The following is a 15,267-nucleotide window of genomic DNA, read 5'->3' as shown; positions in this document are numbered from 1 at the left end:
CGTGAAAAGTCCTCTCTGAAAAAACGGTGGAGTATCCCTTTAAAGGGTGAATGAAATGAAAATGAAAATGAAAATGTTGTCATTATCACTTTTACCCCCATGTCGTTCCAAACCTGCAAAAGCTCCGTTCTTTTCTGAACTTCTGAACACAATTTGAGATATTTTGGATGAAAACATGGAGGCTTGATACTGTCCTATAGACTGCCAAGTAAATAACAGTGTCAATTTCTTTGTCAACGGTCTCCTGTGTGTCACTCCATATAACCATGATACATGCTCTTCTTTGTCATCCGCGCCACAAGGATGCGCTGTTTCTATGTGTATTTATATTTTATTTAAAAATAAAACAGCACATCCTTGTGTTTGGTTTCTTCGCTTACAAAAAGTTTTTGCTTCATATAACCCAGATTGCACATCTGATGGCAGATGGAGTATTCTGACGACTACTTTTCATAACTTTTATGGACCTTGACACTGTTATTTTCTTGGCAGTCTATGGGACAGTCTCAAGCATCCAGGTTTTCATCCAAAATATCTTAAATTGTGTTCTAAAGACGCGCAATGCTTTTACGGGTTTGGAACGACATGGGGGTAAGTGATTAATGACAAAATTTTCATTTTAGGGTTAAGTATCCCTTTAAACTACTTATGTCTGTGTGCATTGAATTTATTTAATACACAAGTTTCACAATTTGAGTTGAATTATTGAAATAAATGAACTTTTCCACAACATTCTAATTTATTGGGATGCACCTGTATACTCCAGTAGATATTTCTAAGGTGGCATCTCAGATTACAATTAGTTTTTTATTGATTACTTAATTCACATAATAGCAGTAAATTACTTTTTTATTGATTACATGATTGCATATTATTCACACCATAGCAAAAAAAAAAATTCATAATTTATTGATTCACCCTAATTCCTTTTTTAATTTTTTTTTAATGTTCCTTTCTTATATATACCGCTTATCTACATTCAGAAAGTCTTCCAGTTCACACAAAGACAGTCACTAGGTGGCTGTAATTACATAGACAATTGAGAAGCCACCCAGTATTTGATCCCTGGATTTACAAAAATAATTTTAATTTTAAGATGTGCTTACTCAACATTTCACCTTTGCATTAACTACTGATGAACACATTATTTTTTAATTATTATTTTTTATTTGAATTAACAGTTTTTTTAACCATGTTTTACTATGCTTAAATTGGATTGGTTTTTGTATTTCAAACACGTTATGAAATGTTAGCTTTTTAGACTCTATTTTTTTTCTGTATTTTTGGTGTTAAAGATGTTTGTGTTGGCTTCTCAGTGCAGTTGTTAAAGAGTTTCATTCAAGTATGAATTTCCTCTTGCTGACCTTCTTCTTCAGCAGTGAACTCTCACAGAGACTGCAGAGGTGATCGATTGGATACAATGGAGAGTAATTCCTCCTCAGGAGAAATGTGCAAAGGAGATCAATTGATCGAGTTGACCAAGGATGCAGTGAGGAGAGTCATAATTAGTTACACTGAATAGGCTGTGTGTGTGTGTTGATGTTTGTGTGTGTGTGTGTGTGTGTGTGTGTGTGTGGTGTTCATGTGGATCTTGTTAGTGTGCAAGACTCAGCTGTTCTTCAGAGTGACTGGAGGTTTATTTATCATGTTCAATATATTGTAACAATAAGGTCTGTCATTGCTTGTGCAAACAATTAGCAGGGCAAAAGAGACTATTCACTCTCTTCTTTTGAAATGTCTTTAACACAATGCTTATGAATTAGAATTGACATTAGCAGTCCTTTTCCTAAAAGTGAATGGATCAAATTTTGGCAACCTGTTTATTTGTCTGTTTCACAAATACAAACTTTAATTTTAACTCATTACCCCAATGTGTGTTTTGCTCATTAATTGTCTTTGTGGCAATCAGAGATTTCTCATCACAGGCTATAAATGAGATGCTGTTGCATAATTAGCCCACATTTAAAGCGTAGTACAACTTGCTTTTAGGCTATAGCACAGTTAGGAGTGTTCTTGCCTAATGACTCCAAAATAATGTGAAGGTTTACATTATTGCTCCAAGGATACAGACCCATGACTGATTCATCTGCTTTGCTCTTAATTAAGTCACGCTTTACTTGTGGTTCCATACACAGATGATTATTTTTTTTAAATGTGTCTGTATATAAAATGTGTCTGCATATAGGCTACTGTAACCTACCCTCTACTAGGAGATTTACACAGTGAAGGCAGAAAAATATATATGTATATATATATATAGAGAGAGAGAGAGAGAGAGAGAGAGAGAGAGAGAGAGAGAGAGAGAGACCATGAATAGAACCTGTTTTATTTATTTATATTATTTTTGCTTGGTCATACCGAAAAAATGAACCTATGAAATTTCAAAAATCAACCTAATTTATCCTAAGAAATATCCAGTGGAGTAGGAAGGGGGCAGTAGTCGATGCACTTGAATCATTAGTGAGACTCACAGCACCCCGTATAACCCGTGTCATTTGTTATAATAGTTGGGAGCATGCAAGGCAAAGGAGGGGTTGAGGGAGTATCCCAACAGGATTACCAATCATTCATTTCTAAGAATTATCTTCGAAAATGTCTAGATAACGCATTCTAGAGGCAACACGTGTTTCTTGTTATGCTTCACGAGAACAGAAAGATTGCCTCAAAACTTTTTTTAAGTTCCACTGAATCAAGAAATCAGATATTAATTTAGTTATTTTAGTTAACAAGTCATTTTCTGTCATTGCATATAATAGCACAAGATTATTTAAAACGCTAATTTATTTTGCAAACTAAGCCTGAAAATAGGCTACTTTGAAGTTACATCATAAAACACCGTTAGATAAATCTATAGCCTACTTGTTTGTTGTTATCCCAAGCGTTCACTGTAGTTTTCGGTCAAAGTTACTAGGAGGTAGCCTACGGAGAGTGTCCAGCATACAGACAGCGAGTGTGAGCATTCAGGGGAGGGCGAAGTAAGTAATGCTGAGCCAATGGAGATACTCGTGCGAGCCGAGAAGCATCTGCCCGAAACCCAAACTAACCGCTGGCAGAACGCTACCGTTTCCGCGTCGAGATTATCATCCGACTGAAGTTTGAAGAAGCTCGCTCTAATTCACTGACTGACTGGATTCGCTCGAGCTAAAAAAAACAGAAAGGTAATAATACGCACGAGACGGTTATTATTGAAAGTTTGTCGTGTTATTTTGCATATGCTCGAGACGCGTGGTTAGCCTATGTGCTGACTGCAATTTGTGCATGTTTCTGATATGAGCTCATAATCTGCATTTCGTTATTAAGAAAACACGTTTGAACGATATTAAATTAATTTATTTTACAATTTATATAAAATATATTGCCTTCGTATGAAAAGCGTATCAAACAGTCGTGGTTTGGGAAAGCTGATCTTGGAGGCGTTTGTATCTTGATTTAATCTTGAGTTGTTTTCGGTGATGTAGAATGTATTATATTATAATTCTGCTCCTTGCAGTCTGTCTTCGATGTGTTTTCACGGCTGTTTGGAGATGCTGTTCCGCATTAGATCAGCACTGCACAACCCCCAGCTGTTATGATGCTGAACATTCTCTCAAGGGTTTGTTAAGAGAATTGCCGTTTCTATTATGGAGAATGGTTGTTTAGTGAGAGGCAACTAACTTTATTATTCGCTCGATTAAACAATTCTAATATTAAGTGCTTTTAGTACACTGTACAACGATAATCTCGTTTAATCACCTGTTGAAGGGCTGTTCTCTTTCATCTCAGACTACATTGTAAATTTGGGATTAATGTTTCAGCAAAACCATTTGACAAGCTCACAGTAATGAAGCCCGTGGTTGTGCCCTTCATCTTTTTATGCTCACAGTTTGTGTAGTCTTCAGATGTAAATTCCACTGCCTTCATCTGAACCAAGTTCTCCAAGAAATGTCTCAGTGTTTTAGTCCGTACAATGCAATCCAATGGTAACCAAAACTGTTTGGCTACCGGCATTCTCCAGAATATCTTCTTTTGTTTTAAACAGCAGAAAGAAAGTCATGCAGGTTTGGAACGACATGAGGGTGAGCTACTGTAGACATTGACTGTAATGAAATTGTTGGGTGAACTATCCCTTTATGTAGATCATCAGTGAGAAAGAAATACATCAGGAGCCTACAATATTAGCAGTCATGTCTAAAGTGATAGATTTAATGACTGTTTTATTGGGTGGGACTTTATTTCATCCTTCAATTTGCCTGGATGGTGGGTATTTCATACCTGAATGGATGCAAAAAATGGTTGCTAAATAGCTTGGCTATTGGTTTATGCAAAGCACAGCCTACATTTTGATTAATATAACAAGAACAAACCAATTTTGTCTTTGGAATAACATACTGATATTTTTTTCACAATACAACCAAGGACATGCATTGTACGTAAATACTTTTTCATTTTGTTACACACACACACACACACGTTTACTTCACTAAATGGGGACATTACATAGACTTCTGTTGTATTTAAATACAGATATTTATACACTTTTTAAAATTTAGGCAATTTTGTCTGGTTTTGCTAACTTTTGAGTACAAATGAGTCCCCGAAATATTAGTAAGTAGGTACACACACACACACACACACACACACACACACACACACACACACACACAAACACACATATATGGTGGGCTCCAAGCACTTTTTGCCATTGGGATGAAAAAATTCTGTGAATTTTCTTATTTTGCTGGAATGGTGAGCAGACCATGGATGAGTTAGAATAAGTGAAAGCTTGACTTCGAGATGTTTGCATATACTTGTCTTGTACTCCTCTACAGTAAACTACTGCTTTAAGCAAGTTTGTCACCTCAGCCAGAGCCTGCCACTAATCAGAGCAACTGCTAAAATGTAGTGTAACAAATTTTGAATTGTTCCAACCACTAAAAGTGAGAAATCAGAAGTTGAAAATTGCAGTAGTTGAAATAACCCAAACAGTGAAATGTTAAGATGCTATAGTAATTTCAATACACCAGTGAGTTCCTATGTCAACCCTCTTAGTGTTTGATTGTTAAGGTGATGCTTTAAATGCATTGCTGCATCACACTATACTCTTATGCTTAATGATTTCGTCTCGTGCTTATCCCCGGAGGTGTTAATTACTGCCTTGCGTGCAGACGTGGATAACCTTCGTCTGCTTGGTGATCATTTGCATAATCATTAGAAAAATTAACATGCACTTTTTCCCATTTACACCACAGGCTGATATGCAAGCGGCTGCTTTGTCTTCTGGTAATTAATGAGCAGTGTAATGAGTTGTGTGTGCTCCCAATAAACACCGCCTTTTATGGCTCTCTGTAGTTTCTGGATTTAAGGGACTTGGCTCTTCACCCCCTATTCAATGCGACCTGACACCAATTCTGCTAAATAACACAAAGTCCCCATAAACTGAGAACTGGTAAGCCCTTTAACCCAGGAACCATGAAGAGACATGCTCAAGGGCTGATTCACAGAAGCAGAGAGTCATATCTAGAAACTGCAGCCTGTGCAACAATCGTTTTAAGAAAAGAATGAGGGAAAACTTGAAAGCACCTCAAAGCACCCTCAGTTCACATTTTTATTGTTACACAGATTGGCATCCAAGTCAAAAGCCCCATATTTGTTTTAATCAAAGTGCAAACGTAAAAAGAGACGATTGTGCATGGATTTCTAATTATATTCACCTTGGCCTTTCCTTATATTTGCTCATGAAGGTTAGTCTCAAATCTCATCCGAGGGAAGATGTGAAGATGGCTAATAATGGCTTGTAGTAATTCTCTTCCAATTTGACGGTTAAGTAAGGGCCCAACTTCTTGTAAAGTGCTCTTTCACCACAGAGAAATGTTACATTCACAGGAGATGGATGGCCTCTCTGTACACTCTCTTAGCCAGCAGCCCCTGGGTCCCCTTCACAGTCCCTACACCCTACTGAGTTTACAACATTAATTATAGACTTGTTAATAGCTATCCAGAGAACATGCTCACATTAATATGCTTTGAATTTCACACCACCCACTTGTACACCAACACACCTATGCGTACACAGACTGTTTGGTGAAAGGTTGGTTAGCTGGCAACAGTGACTTTCATATGAATGCAGAGAGAAGAAAGGGCCACAGTATTCTTATACTCTAAAATAGCATTCTTATGCTTGAAATATATCAGTATATAACCTAATAGTGTGTTTCAGACAAACATTTTATTGTTGGCAACTTTTTTATTTTAGAGTTGATTTACCAGTTTAATGTATGTGTTTGCACAATGCTGACTACAGACTTGTTTTCCGCTAAACTTGTGTATCTCATGTGAATTCCTTTAAATTGTGTACTTGAGACTAGTAATTTCTATTTTTCTGACTCCATTTAAAGGGCAGAAAAGCTCATAATTTCTCTCACAATATTTTATCAAGTATGTTTGTGTATCGCATATTTTTTTCTGATTGCCTGTTTCCAGAGTGATTCACATTTTTGAGTTGGTTCAGTTCTGTGAATTTAGTGAATGATTCAGGTTGATTCATTTGAACGACTCACTCGAGTCATTTGGAGAGATTTTCACTTCATGAAACAGTAACGTGGTTCTTAGAACACAGAGGGCAACATGAATGCTGGTCGAAATGGATATTTACACCTACAAACAACTGACACTACAATCTGTACTGCACGTAAAACATATTCTTAGTAAAATAGTGTCAAAACACTGGAAATAATAGTTAATACCATTTCAAAGTACACTGTAAACCCCGATAAGTTAAGATAACTCAAAAAATTTGAGGAAACTTATTACCTCAAAACTTTTAAGTTGATAAAATTAATTGTTTTAAGTCAGTTATACTTATATTCATAGAACAGATTAACTCAAAATTATTTATTTGAATACACTTTTTGTATGCATTTTATAACTCAAAACTTTTAAGTTGATAAAATGTATTGTTTTAAGCAGGCGCGGGAGCTGTGGGCGGGCCTGGACGGGCCTGGGCCCGCCCACATTGACAGCTGGCCCGCCCAATCAGAAATAAAAAAATAAATAAATTACAAGAACAATATTTCATTGCAGCTTCACCACAAAAAAAAAAAAAAGGGAATTATTAATTAATTAATAAAAACAAATTTAATTAACATTTAATTAATTTAATTTAATTAAAAAGCACTTTTAAAGGTCAGTGAAAGCATAGGCTACTGTCAGTCAAGTCCTATTCAGACGCTAATATTGTTTCTCATGGGCTCATACGGTATTTTAAACATTTACAGCAGTAAGTCGGTGATTTTAGTGCCGTCCGAATCCATAATATCAGTGTCTTTTCTCACCCAACCCGCAATAAAAATCCCTGTCCAAATTAGTACCTACTGTTTTTTGACAAACAGGTCGTGTGGTGATTTAATTGCCGTCTGAATCCACATCTCTGAGTTTACAAGAAGAAATTCAAAATACACTGTTAAAATCCTTTTTGATCACTGCCGAGCACCATACGTAAGATGTACACTTTTATTATTATTGAAATGCTGTAAAGTATTTACAAGAACAAAATTTAATCGCAGCTCCACCTCAGCGAACAAAAATGGGAAAGAGACGAAAGCACATACAAATTGGGTTTATTGGGTTATTATGGGTTATTATGGCAGCAATATATGATACAATTTAAAAATATGTAGGCTAGGCTATTATAGTTTGGATTATTTTTTATAATATCCCATGAGTCCTAATAAATGAAATTTCAACTATTTCTGAAGCGCTTCTTTTATAAAGAACACCGCTTTCTTACATAAAAAGCCCCTGCACGAGAGAATAATTGATTCTCGAGCCATCGATATCAACCAATTCAGCACCATCGCCACGGACAGCACCCGGTAACATCGCACATAAGAAGATATATCAGCTTCCTAAAGAGGGCCACACACCGGACGCGCAGCTCAGCGCCGCGCCGCGCCACGTCTAGGACAACGCTCACCTGAAAATCCGATAACATCAGCAATTTTCTGATTTCTGTAAATAAATATATAATATAATGCCCAGCAACGGCTCAGGACCGTGTTTACATTTATGTGTCTCAAATCGTAGTTAATGTATATACGGACTTTACCATGTGCTGCAATATACATTTAGTTTTATATTTATTTACAGAAATCAGAAAATTGCTGATGTTATCGGATTTTCAGGTGAGCGTTGTCCTAGACGTGGCGCGGCGCGGCGCTGAGCTGCGCGTCCGGTGTGTGGCCCCCTTTAGAGTCTTCGCGCTAAGAAACAACCGTTATCGGGAAACCCAGCCTTGATTTCGGAACACCCATAAATTCAGGCCCACCTCGACTTAATCTAGGCCCACCCATCTGTCACGTTCTGCATCCGCCACTGGTTTTAAGTCAGTTACACTTAAATCCACAAAACAGATTAACTCAAAATCATTGATTTGAATAAACTTTTCTTTTATGTATTTTATAACTCAATTTTTATTGATCACAAATTAAAAGTACTAAATTTTTGTTATACATTTAAAAATAAATAAAATACTTAATTTGCAATTTTCAAAGAAGTTTGACCTCAAAATTAACATTAGCAAAATATTATTTCTTAAACATTAGAAAGACAATTTCAAACTCCATATATGAAAGTACGTTTTATTTTGCAAAAGGCATTTTTTGCAGCATTATAACAGACCTCTGTATACATTAGAATGTAACTGTATGAGACACAACAAATGTAAAGGACAGAGGTGTAAAAAACTAGTGCATCCAGAGATACAGGAAAAACTCTCTTAACAAGTAAATTATTTTTTTTAAACTGCAATCTGGGTGCTAGTGGCATTCAGTAACACAATCCCAGTATTTACCAAGTGAACACAAAATCTGTGTTCTGCAAAATTTCTACATTTGAGATAAGTATTACAACAGACTGTAACAATATTAAAGTCACAAGTGAAAAAAGAAAATTAACAGTCTCTTGTGCATCCAGAAAATTTAAACCGCAATCTGGGTGCTAGTGGCTTTGAGTAACGCAATCCCAGTAAATACTAGGTGAACACAAAATCTGTGTTCTGGAAAATTTCTAAATTTGAGATAAGTATAACAACACTGTAACAATATTAGTCACAACAAGTGAAATAAAAGACAATAAACAGTCTCTTGTTTATCCAGAATATTTAGACCGCAATCTGGGTGCTAGTGGCATTCAGTAACGCAATCCCAGTAAATACTTAAATGAAAATGCATTTCTCCACTTCACTGGGAAATTTAAAATCTTGAGCTCAGTGTTTAAAAGGGCAAATACAGTAGTCACAACAACTGAAAGGAACCAAAAATAAATTGTATCGCACTCGTACATCCATTACTCTTACTCCTTAATCAGTAGCTCATTTTTTAGACTCAGCAATCTGGGTGTTAGTGGCTTTGAGTCATCCAAACCCAGTAAGACTTTTTGGATGAAGTTAAAAGTGTGGGTCAGCTCTTTGGGGTAGTTGAGATGTAATGCATATATCAAACCAAAAATCAAAAGAAAAGCATCAGCCAACCTGGAAATGTCCCTTAGAACAATGTGACCTTCCAGCACAATAGCGATCCCAGCAGGGTAAAACTGAACAGTGGAACTCGAGTCTCCATTCACCATAGTGACAAGAGCTACAGCTGAATCTGCAATGTCTGGCTCATCCACCTCTTCAGTCTGAAAAGCATTAGAGAACTTCATAAGCATAATCAGATAAATAACATTAAAATTCAAATGAGATGTATAAAAACCTACATTCCACATCTTGAAAAACACAGAGTCATCTTCGCGCAAGTAGACAGGGAGGGCTCGAAGTGCAGCTGTACGTCTGTTGTTAATATCGTAGTGATCCTGAAAAAAGACAGAACTGTCTTAGTGATGCAAGAGAAAAGAATAAAATAGAAATAAAAGTACAGATGAAAGAAGGGAAGAAATTTAAAGCAAAAAAAGTTCAAAGCCAGGTTTAAACAATTACCAGATAGCAGTAAAAAACTTGTGCACATTAACCAATTAACTTGTACTATAAATGTAATTAACAAAATTCACCGTAAGATCATAGGCACTACAGATGCTTCTCAGTGCTTCTGCTGCCTTGCCTGTACGGGCAGCCTTCTGCCTGTAAACAGCAATCAGTCGAGGAGTATGGTTGTCCAGCTCTGCATAGAACTTGTTTTTCAAGCTGATATTAGTAATTCTGTGGAATTCTGCAGCAATCTGAAAGCAAGCATTCAAACGAATAACATAAAGAAATGTTAAATAAGAAAACAAAAGTAACAGACACACATAAACACACAAAAAATGGAATCTAACAGATAGAAACTGAGAAAATTACCTGAGATTCCAAACGAAGTGCAGGCCACTTTTCCAAAAAGTCCTTCACTGGTTGTGATGGGTTATCTACAATGATCTGTTTGCGACGCAGAGCAAATGTACTTTGCATGAGTCTCTCTATCAGCCCAAGACTTCTTTCTGTCTTAGACATTTCCTCAACTATTTGCAATCTTTGTTGTTCCAAGCTTTCAGCACTCTCTCCTTTTGGAAAATTTGGTAGGTAGTTTACCTCAGCTCGACGAGCTCTTTTGATGTTGGAGTGGGGAGACTCCCTCTCTGGATTATTTTGGCTTCTCTTCCCCGAGTTAACAGCCACCTCTTCACAGCCAGATCTGCTGAGTTTTGTGCGAAAGTTGCCCATTTTAAACTTTAAACTTGTCTTCCAGCCATACCATCCACATTGACTTCCTGGTTCTGTGAGGCAGGGGTGCTTCGAAATAAGAGCCTCAGCTGCTTTAGCTACTTCTTTGTCGCTGGGGTAAGCCTTAAAGCTGTGCATTGCCTTGGCCACATTTTCTAGAATGTCGTGTTTTTGGCCTTTAGTTAATTTTAAGAACTTTCCACTGTTTTGATAGGCCATATTTCCACCATTGAGGCTGTGCTCGACATCATAAGAAAATTGAGGAACTGGGAAGACATCAGGCCAACTCTGCAAGCGTCCTGGGGCATAAGGGAGTATTTCTGTGTGTGAAGTTGCAGCTGACCCAGCATCAGTCTCAGATCTGTGTACTTTCAATACAGCCTTCTCTGGCAGTTCTGAAATGTCTGTTAGAAAGCAGAGTTGCCCCCCAAAGTCTGGGTCTTCATATTGGAGGTTGAAATCAAAATCAAGACGAGGTCTGAATTTCTCTTTAATCACTGTAATCAACTCTTCTACTGTACTTGGGCGTGTAGAAAGGGTCATCTTGTGGGCGATGTCAGGAGCAATGTAAACTCTCAGTAAAAGTTTCTGGGATTCTGCCATCTAGGAGACAAAAACAACAAGGTAAAAGACAAGTTAAAAATATAGTTTCGAACAAGATGGACTGGACATGGATTTCCAAATAATGTAGAAATCTTACCTTATTGTAAAGGTAGAAATCGCTTTGGCATCAACAGCACTTTGCCCTCTATGCTGTAGGCAGAAAGGGGGGATGTGTCACTCAAATCTGTTATTGTTTTAACAGATATATCACCTAAACACAGATTAAAGGCTCTTAGGTGTTCAATATAATGGGACTTGTGCTCCCTGCATAGGAAGGCCACATGATCGTTCACAAGGAGGATTGACTCAGTTTTACAAAACTGAGGTAACCCTGCTTCAAAACCAGCAGGAAAATATTCCCCAGTAGAAATATTTGTCCCATCAATGGTGATTTGAGATGCACAGTATATAGTGTTACTATCAGTCTTCTGTTTAATATACTGTATTGCCACTTCAGGTAGTGTTGAAACTAAAACAGATGTCACAGCTGATGCCTGCAAATGTGGTTTGAAGAACGCTGGCGCACTTAGATGGTAAGCCATCATATGCTGGTGTCTGCTTGCCAGTGTCTTCAGCACATTTTTAAAGTTCTGTGTATCGTGCACAACCCGTTTGAAGAAGCGGTGTTTGCCTTCAAAACGCATGGTCCATAAATGTACAAGAGGTCCAAAACATCTGATCAGCTCTGGATAATGTTCGACGTAGTGATGCTTTGGCCTAAGCTTAAAATCTGGAAATACTTCAAGAAGAATTTGCCTGTGGTCCCTAATTTTACTCTGTAAATATTGAATCATATCTTCAGTAAATGTTGGAGACAGCACTAACTCCACAATGTCTTTCAATTCCATTAACACTGCCCATGCACTATCTCCCTCTGGTACAACACTGCCAACCATGAATGGAAGTAGCCGAAGTAATGCAGCATTTTCATGACCATTACCACCTATTGTCATTTTTGTGGTATAAGTTTTGGAAATTGGCTTGGGTCTATCAACCTTATCTGTATGCTGATATGGAAATGATTCAATTTTATTGTTCAAATAATCAAGTGTGAAGTGTTTCAGACGAATCATTTTTTGAATGCATAAAGCCAACTCTACTGGCACAATACCTTCAAGGAGGTCATGGAGAATATCAGGAGGGAAACCAGTGATTGGATGAAAATACTGCAGCTTTGTTTTAAGACACAGTCCCCTTTCACACCACAATTACTTTCCCCATTTCTACTGGAGACATTCTGGACATGCAGATCATGAGTTACCTTAGTTCTCAGACTGAATTCACCCTCAGCAACTTCATGCGATTGAAACTGGTCTTGAGTTGCCAGACAGAATCTGCACACATACTCTGAACGGAATGACTGTACAAAGCCTGCCAATCCGTGAGCTGCAAGATTATCTGATGCAACAAAAAGAACAGTGCCTTTAACAGATTGACCAAGAGACTCAATGAACACACCATCTTGTTCTAATGTACATATGTCTTGCAATAAAGGGCCAAGCACACTCTCATAGCCACAGTTCTGGACATCAGGAACTTTACACAGCAAAGCTAGCTGTATCACATGCAAAGCTGATCGGTATTTGCTAGGTAGATCAGCAAGTACCCAGTACACCGAACAGAGTTTGTGTATTTTCCTCGAAGTACCTAATGGATTTGCAACTTCTATCTCATCGATGTAAATCAGCAGTGGCAATTTAAACTCCTCTGATGCTGATAACAGCTCATTTTCTTGAAAATACAAACCATCTCGATGATTTGTGTATTGACCGGATTGTGAAGGATGTGATTCTTTAATTCTGTCAAGTACATCAGTATGTTTAAACAACAACTGAATCATAGGCAGTATTGGGACATAAACAGATGTGCGCCCAGGTGCTACAACATACTGAAACGGCATAACCATTGGGTAATTTCTCTCAATAAAGGTTTTTCGTCGCTTATTTGAGGACAATTCTGCTCCTTTAGTAGTTGCACTGACAAAAACATTACTGTTTATAACAACACTAACAATTTCATCAAGAGCAGCTCCACTCACAGTATAGCAATGTCTCTGTAATACGTCATTAACTGCTTCTCTCAGCAGCGGCCTTGACAAAGAAAACAGCTGACACAAATGTTCTACTATTTCCTGTGCAGCTATGTCTGACACATGAAGTATAGCCTGCATCTTCAAAAACAGAGAGGCTAAATTGCGTTGTAGTTGCGCTTTTAATTGGCTTGTGTCACACTGTATATCAACAATATCCAAAATGTCTGCATTCTCAGACTGAGTAGGATCCTCAAATGGAGGCTCCGCAGCTGCAGAACAGCCATCATCTTCAGCAACTACATCTTCAAAAAGGTCCAAGCAAGCTGAACTAACATCTACTCCATGGGCCCTGGTTTTGTGTGAATTAAATGAGGAGTAAACATTTGTCGTATACCTACAGTTTTTATATGGACATGTTACCATTTCATGACTTCTCAAATGCCCTCTTAAATGACCAAAGAGATTTTTTTCTGAAAAAAGTTGCTTGAACCCACATAAAGGACATGTGTACACCACCTGGATTTCTTGACATGCGTGCCTCTTATCCTTCTCATTGTGAAATCGTGATACATGAATTTTTAGTGCATTGAATGAAACAAATGTGCAAATGCAGGAGTCATAGAGACACGGTAAAGGGCTAACCTTTGAAAAATGGCTATGTTGCAAACCATAATGGCCAAGTAACTGTGCTCGGGTAAGTGAGGAGGAATCACATAACCTGCATTTCCAATCCATCATGAGAAATCATGACCATGACAATGACAAGACATGAGCAAACCCTGAGCTATGCCAACCTCTAAAATCAGTTGTTATCAGTTTTAAAATGCTGCATACTTTTAGTCTTTACATATGTATTTTCACCCCCAAATTCCAAATTGTAATTTTACTCACATATATGCTCTGGTCTCACAAGTTTTAACCTGTAGAGAAAATAAAAACACAAATTAATAGTGAGGCAGAGACATGTCAAAGTCATTCAACAATTTCAGAATTTATAACATTTGGCTTCCATTGCAGCTAATTTAATTTTAAGCATTGGATAAAAAACAAGTAATATTGAATGAAAGTGGTTTTTTCTGTTTCAATTTAGGTTCTGTAACCGAAAAGCTTCAATACAAGCAACTGCGATAACCAGCAGTACCACAAATTAATATCCGTGCAATGCGATTGCAAGCATACATCAACTATGTCCCTAAATGGTTAAAATTCAGATCAATCACTCCACAAATAACATCAGGCCTAAAGTGTGCCTGATCATTTTAGGTCGTCTATTAGCTAAACGCAACAATAGTTTCAGTTTGATGACTATATTGTCACATTCTGATGCAGATTACTAGAATAACTTTTTAAAAAGTTTTAAGAAGTACTTACCAGATTATAGCCGCTAAACAAACCGCAGCAAACACAGAAACGATGACGATGATGAACGATACTGATTCCACAGAACCACTTTGAGGCAACGACTCCTGCATGACATAGCGGGCTTCCAAGTTCAAATCCGAGCGCTCAATTTCAAATGGGAATTATTTTTACTCCGTTATTTTTTACAGTCATTTGAGTAAAACATGAAATAAACGGACATGGAATGATATGTTGACTCTTTGTTGCGTTTTGTATAGTTTTACCTGGTATGGTATGTTATGTTTTTAAAAACATGCAAATAAAGTGCACCGAGTAGACTCTTCCTTTTCGTTGGCAGATTGGAACGCGATAAAGCCTCATTACTGCCACCAAGAGGCAAAAATGAGGCTTTGGTAATTCGTTTTACTTCGTTGTTATTTTTACAGGCATGAAATAAACGGACATATCATGATGGTCATGTTGACTAGTATGTTTTGGAGAGTTTTACCTACTATGTTTTAAAAATAGCAAATAAAGTGCACTGAGTACACTACAATTTAGATTCATGCATTTCCATTAATAGTAAAATTCCATCAAATTGAATTAAATAACCCATACATAT

At 37.3% G+C, this 15,267-nt stretch overlaps 1 protein-coding gene and 1 long non-coding RNA gene across 2 annotated transcripts; both read right to left on the bottom strand.

The window, feature by feature from the left end:
* Positions 1-7,380: 7,380 nt before the first annotated feature.
* Positions 7,381-10,771, bottom strand: LOC132128959 (uncharacterized). Its single transcript, XM_059540373.1, has 5 exons — positions 10,310-10,771; positions 10,024-10,191; positions 9,733-9,828; positions 9,506-9,654; positions 7,381-7,405 (listed from the first exon to the last, which is right to left on the bottom strand). The coding sequence occupies exons 1-5, from the start codon at positions 10,667-10,669 to the stop codon at positions 7,381-7,383; spliced, it is 798 nt and encodes a 265-aa protein (XP_059396356.1). The 5' UTR covers positions 10,670-10,771.
* Positions 10,772-10,847: 76 nt separating this feature from the next.
* Positions 10,848-14,346, bottom strand: LOC132129694 (uncharacterized). The gene is made up of 3 exons (XR_009428563.1): positions 14,196-14,346; positions 11,370-11,422; positions 10,848-11,272 (listed from the first exon to the last, which is right to left on the bottom strand). It is a non-coding gene; the product is annotated as an uncharacterized LOC132129694 (long non-coding RNA).
* Positions 14,347-15,267: the final 921 nt, after the last annotated feature.

This window comes from Carassius carassius, chromosome 46 (assembly GCF_963082965.1).
Source record: "Carassius carassius chromosome 46, fCarCar2.1, whole genome shotgun sequence".
Classification (NCBI taxonomy): domain Eukaryota; kingdom Metazoa; phylum Chordata; class Actinopteri; order Cypriniformes; family Cyprinidae; genus Carassius; species Carassius carassius.
The sequence above is the reverse complement of the archived record's forward strand: the minus strand, read 5'-3'. Positions and strand labels throughout refer to the sequence as shown.

Excerpts from the sequence above, each read along its gene's own strand:
- LOC132128959 (XM_059540373.1), bottom strand. The coding sequence starts at position 10,669 with ATGGGCAACTTTCGCACAAAACTCAGCAGATCTGGCTGTGAAGAGGTG. Across the intron at positions 9,829-10,023 it reads GTAGTGCCTATGATCTTACG|GATCACTACGATATTAACAA; the intron begins GTGAATTTTGTT and ends GTCTTTTTTCAG. Across the intron at positions 9,655-9,732 it reads TGTTTTTCAAGATGTGGAAT|ACTGAAGAGGTGGATGAGCC; the intron begins GTAGGTTTTTAT and ends AATGCTTTTCAG.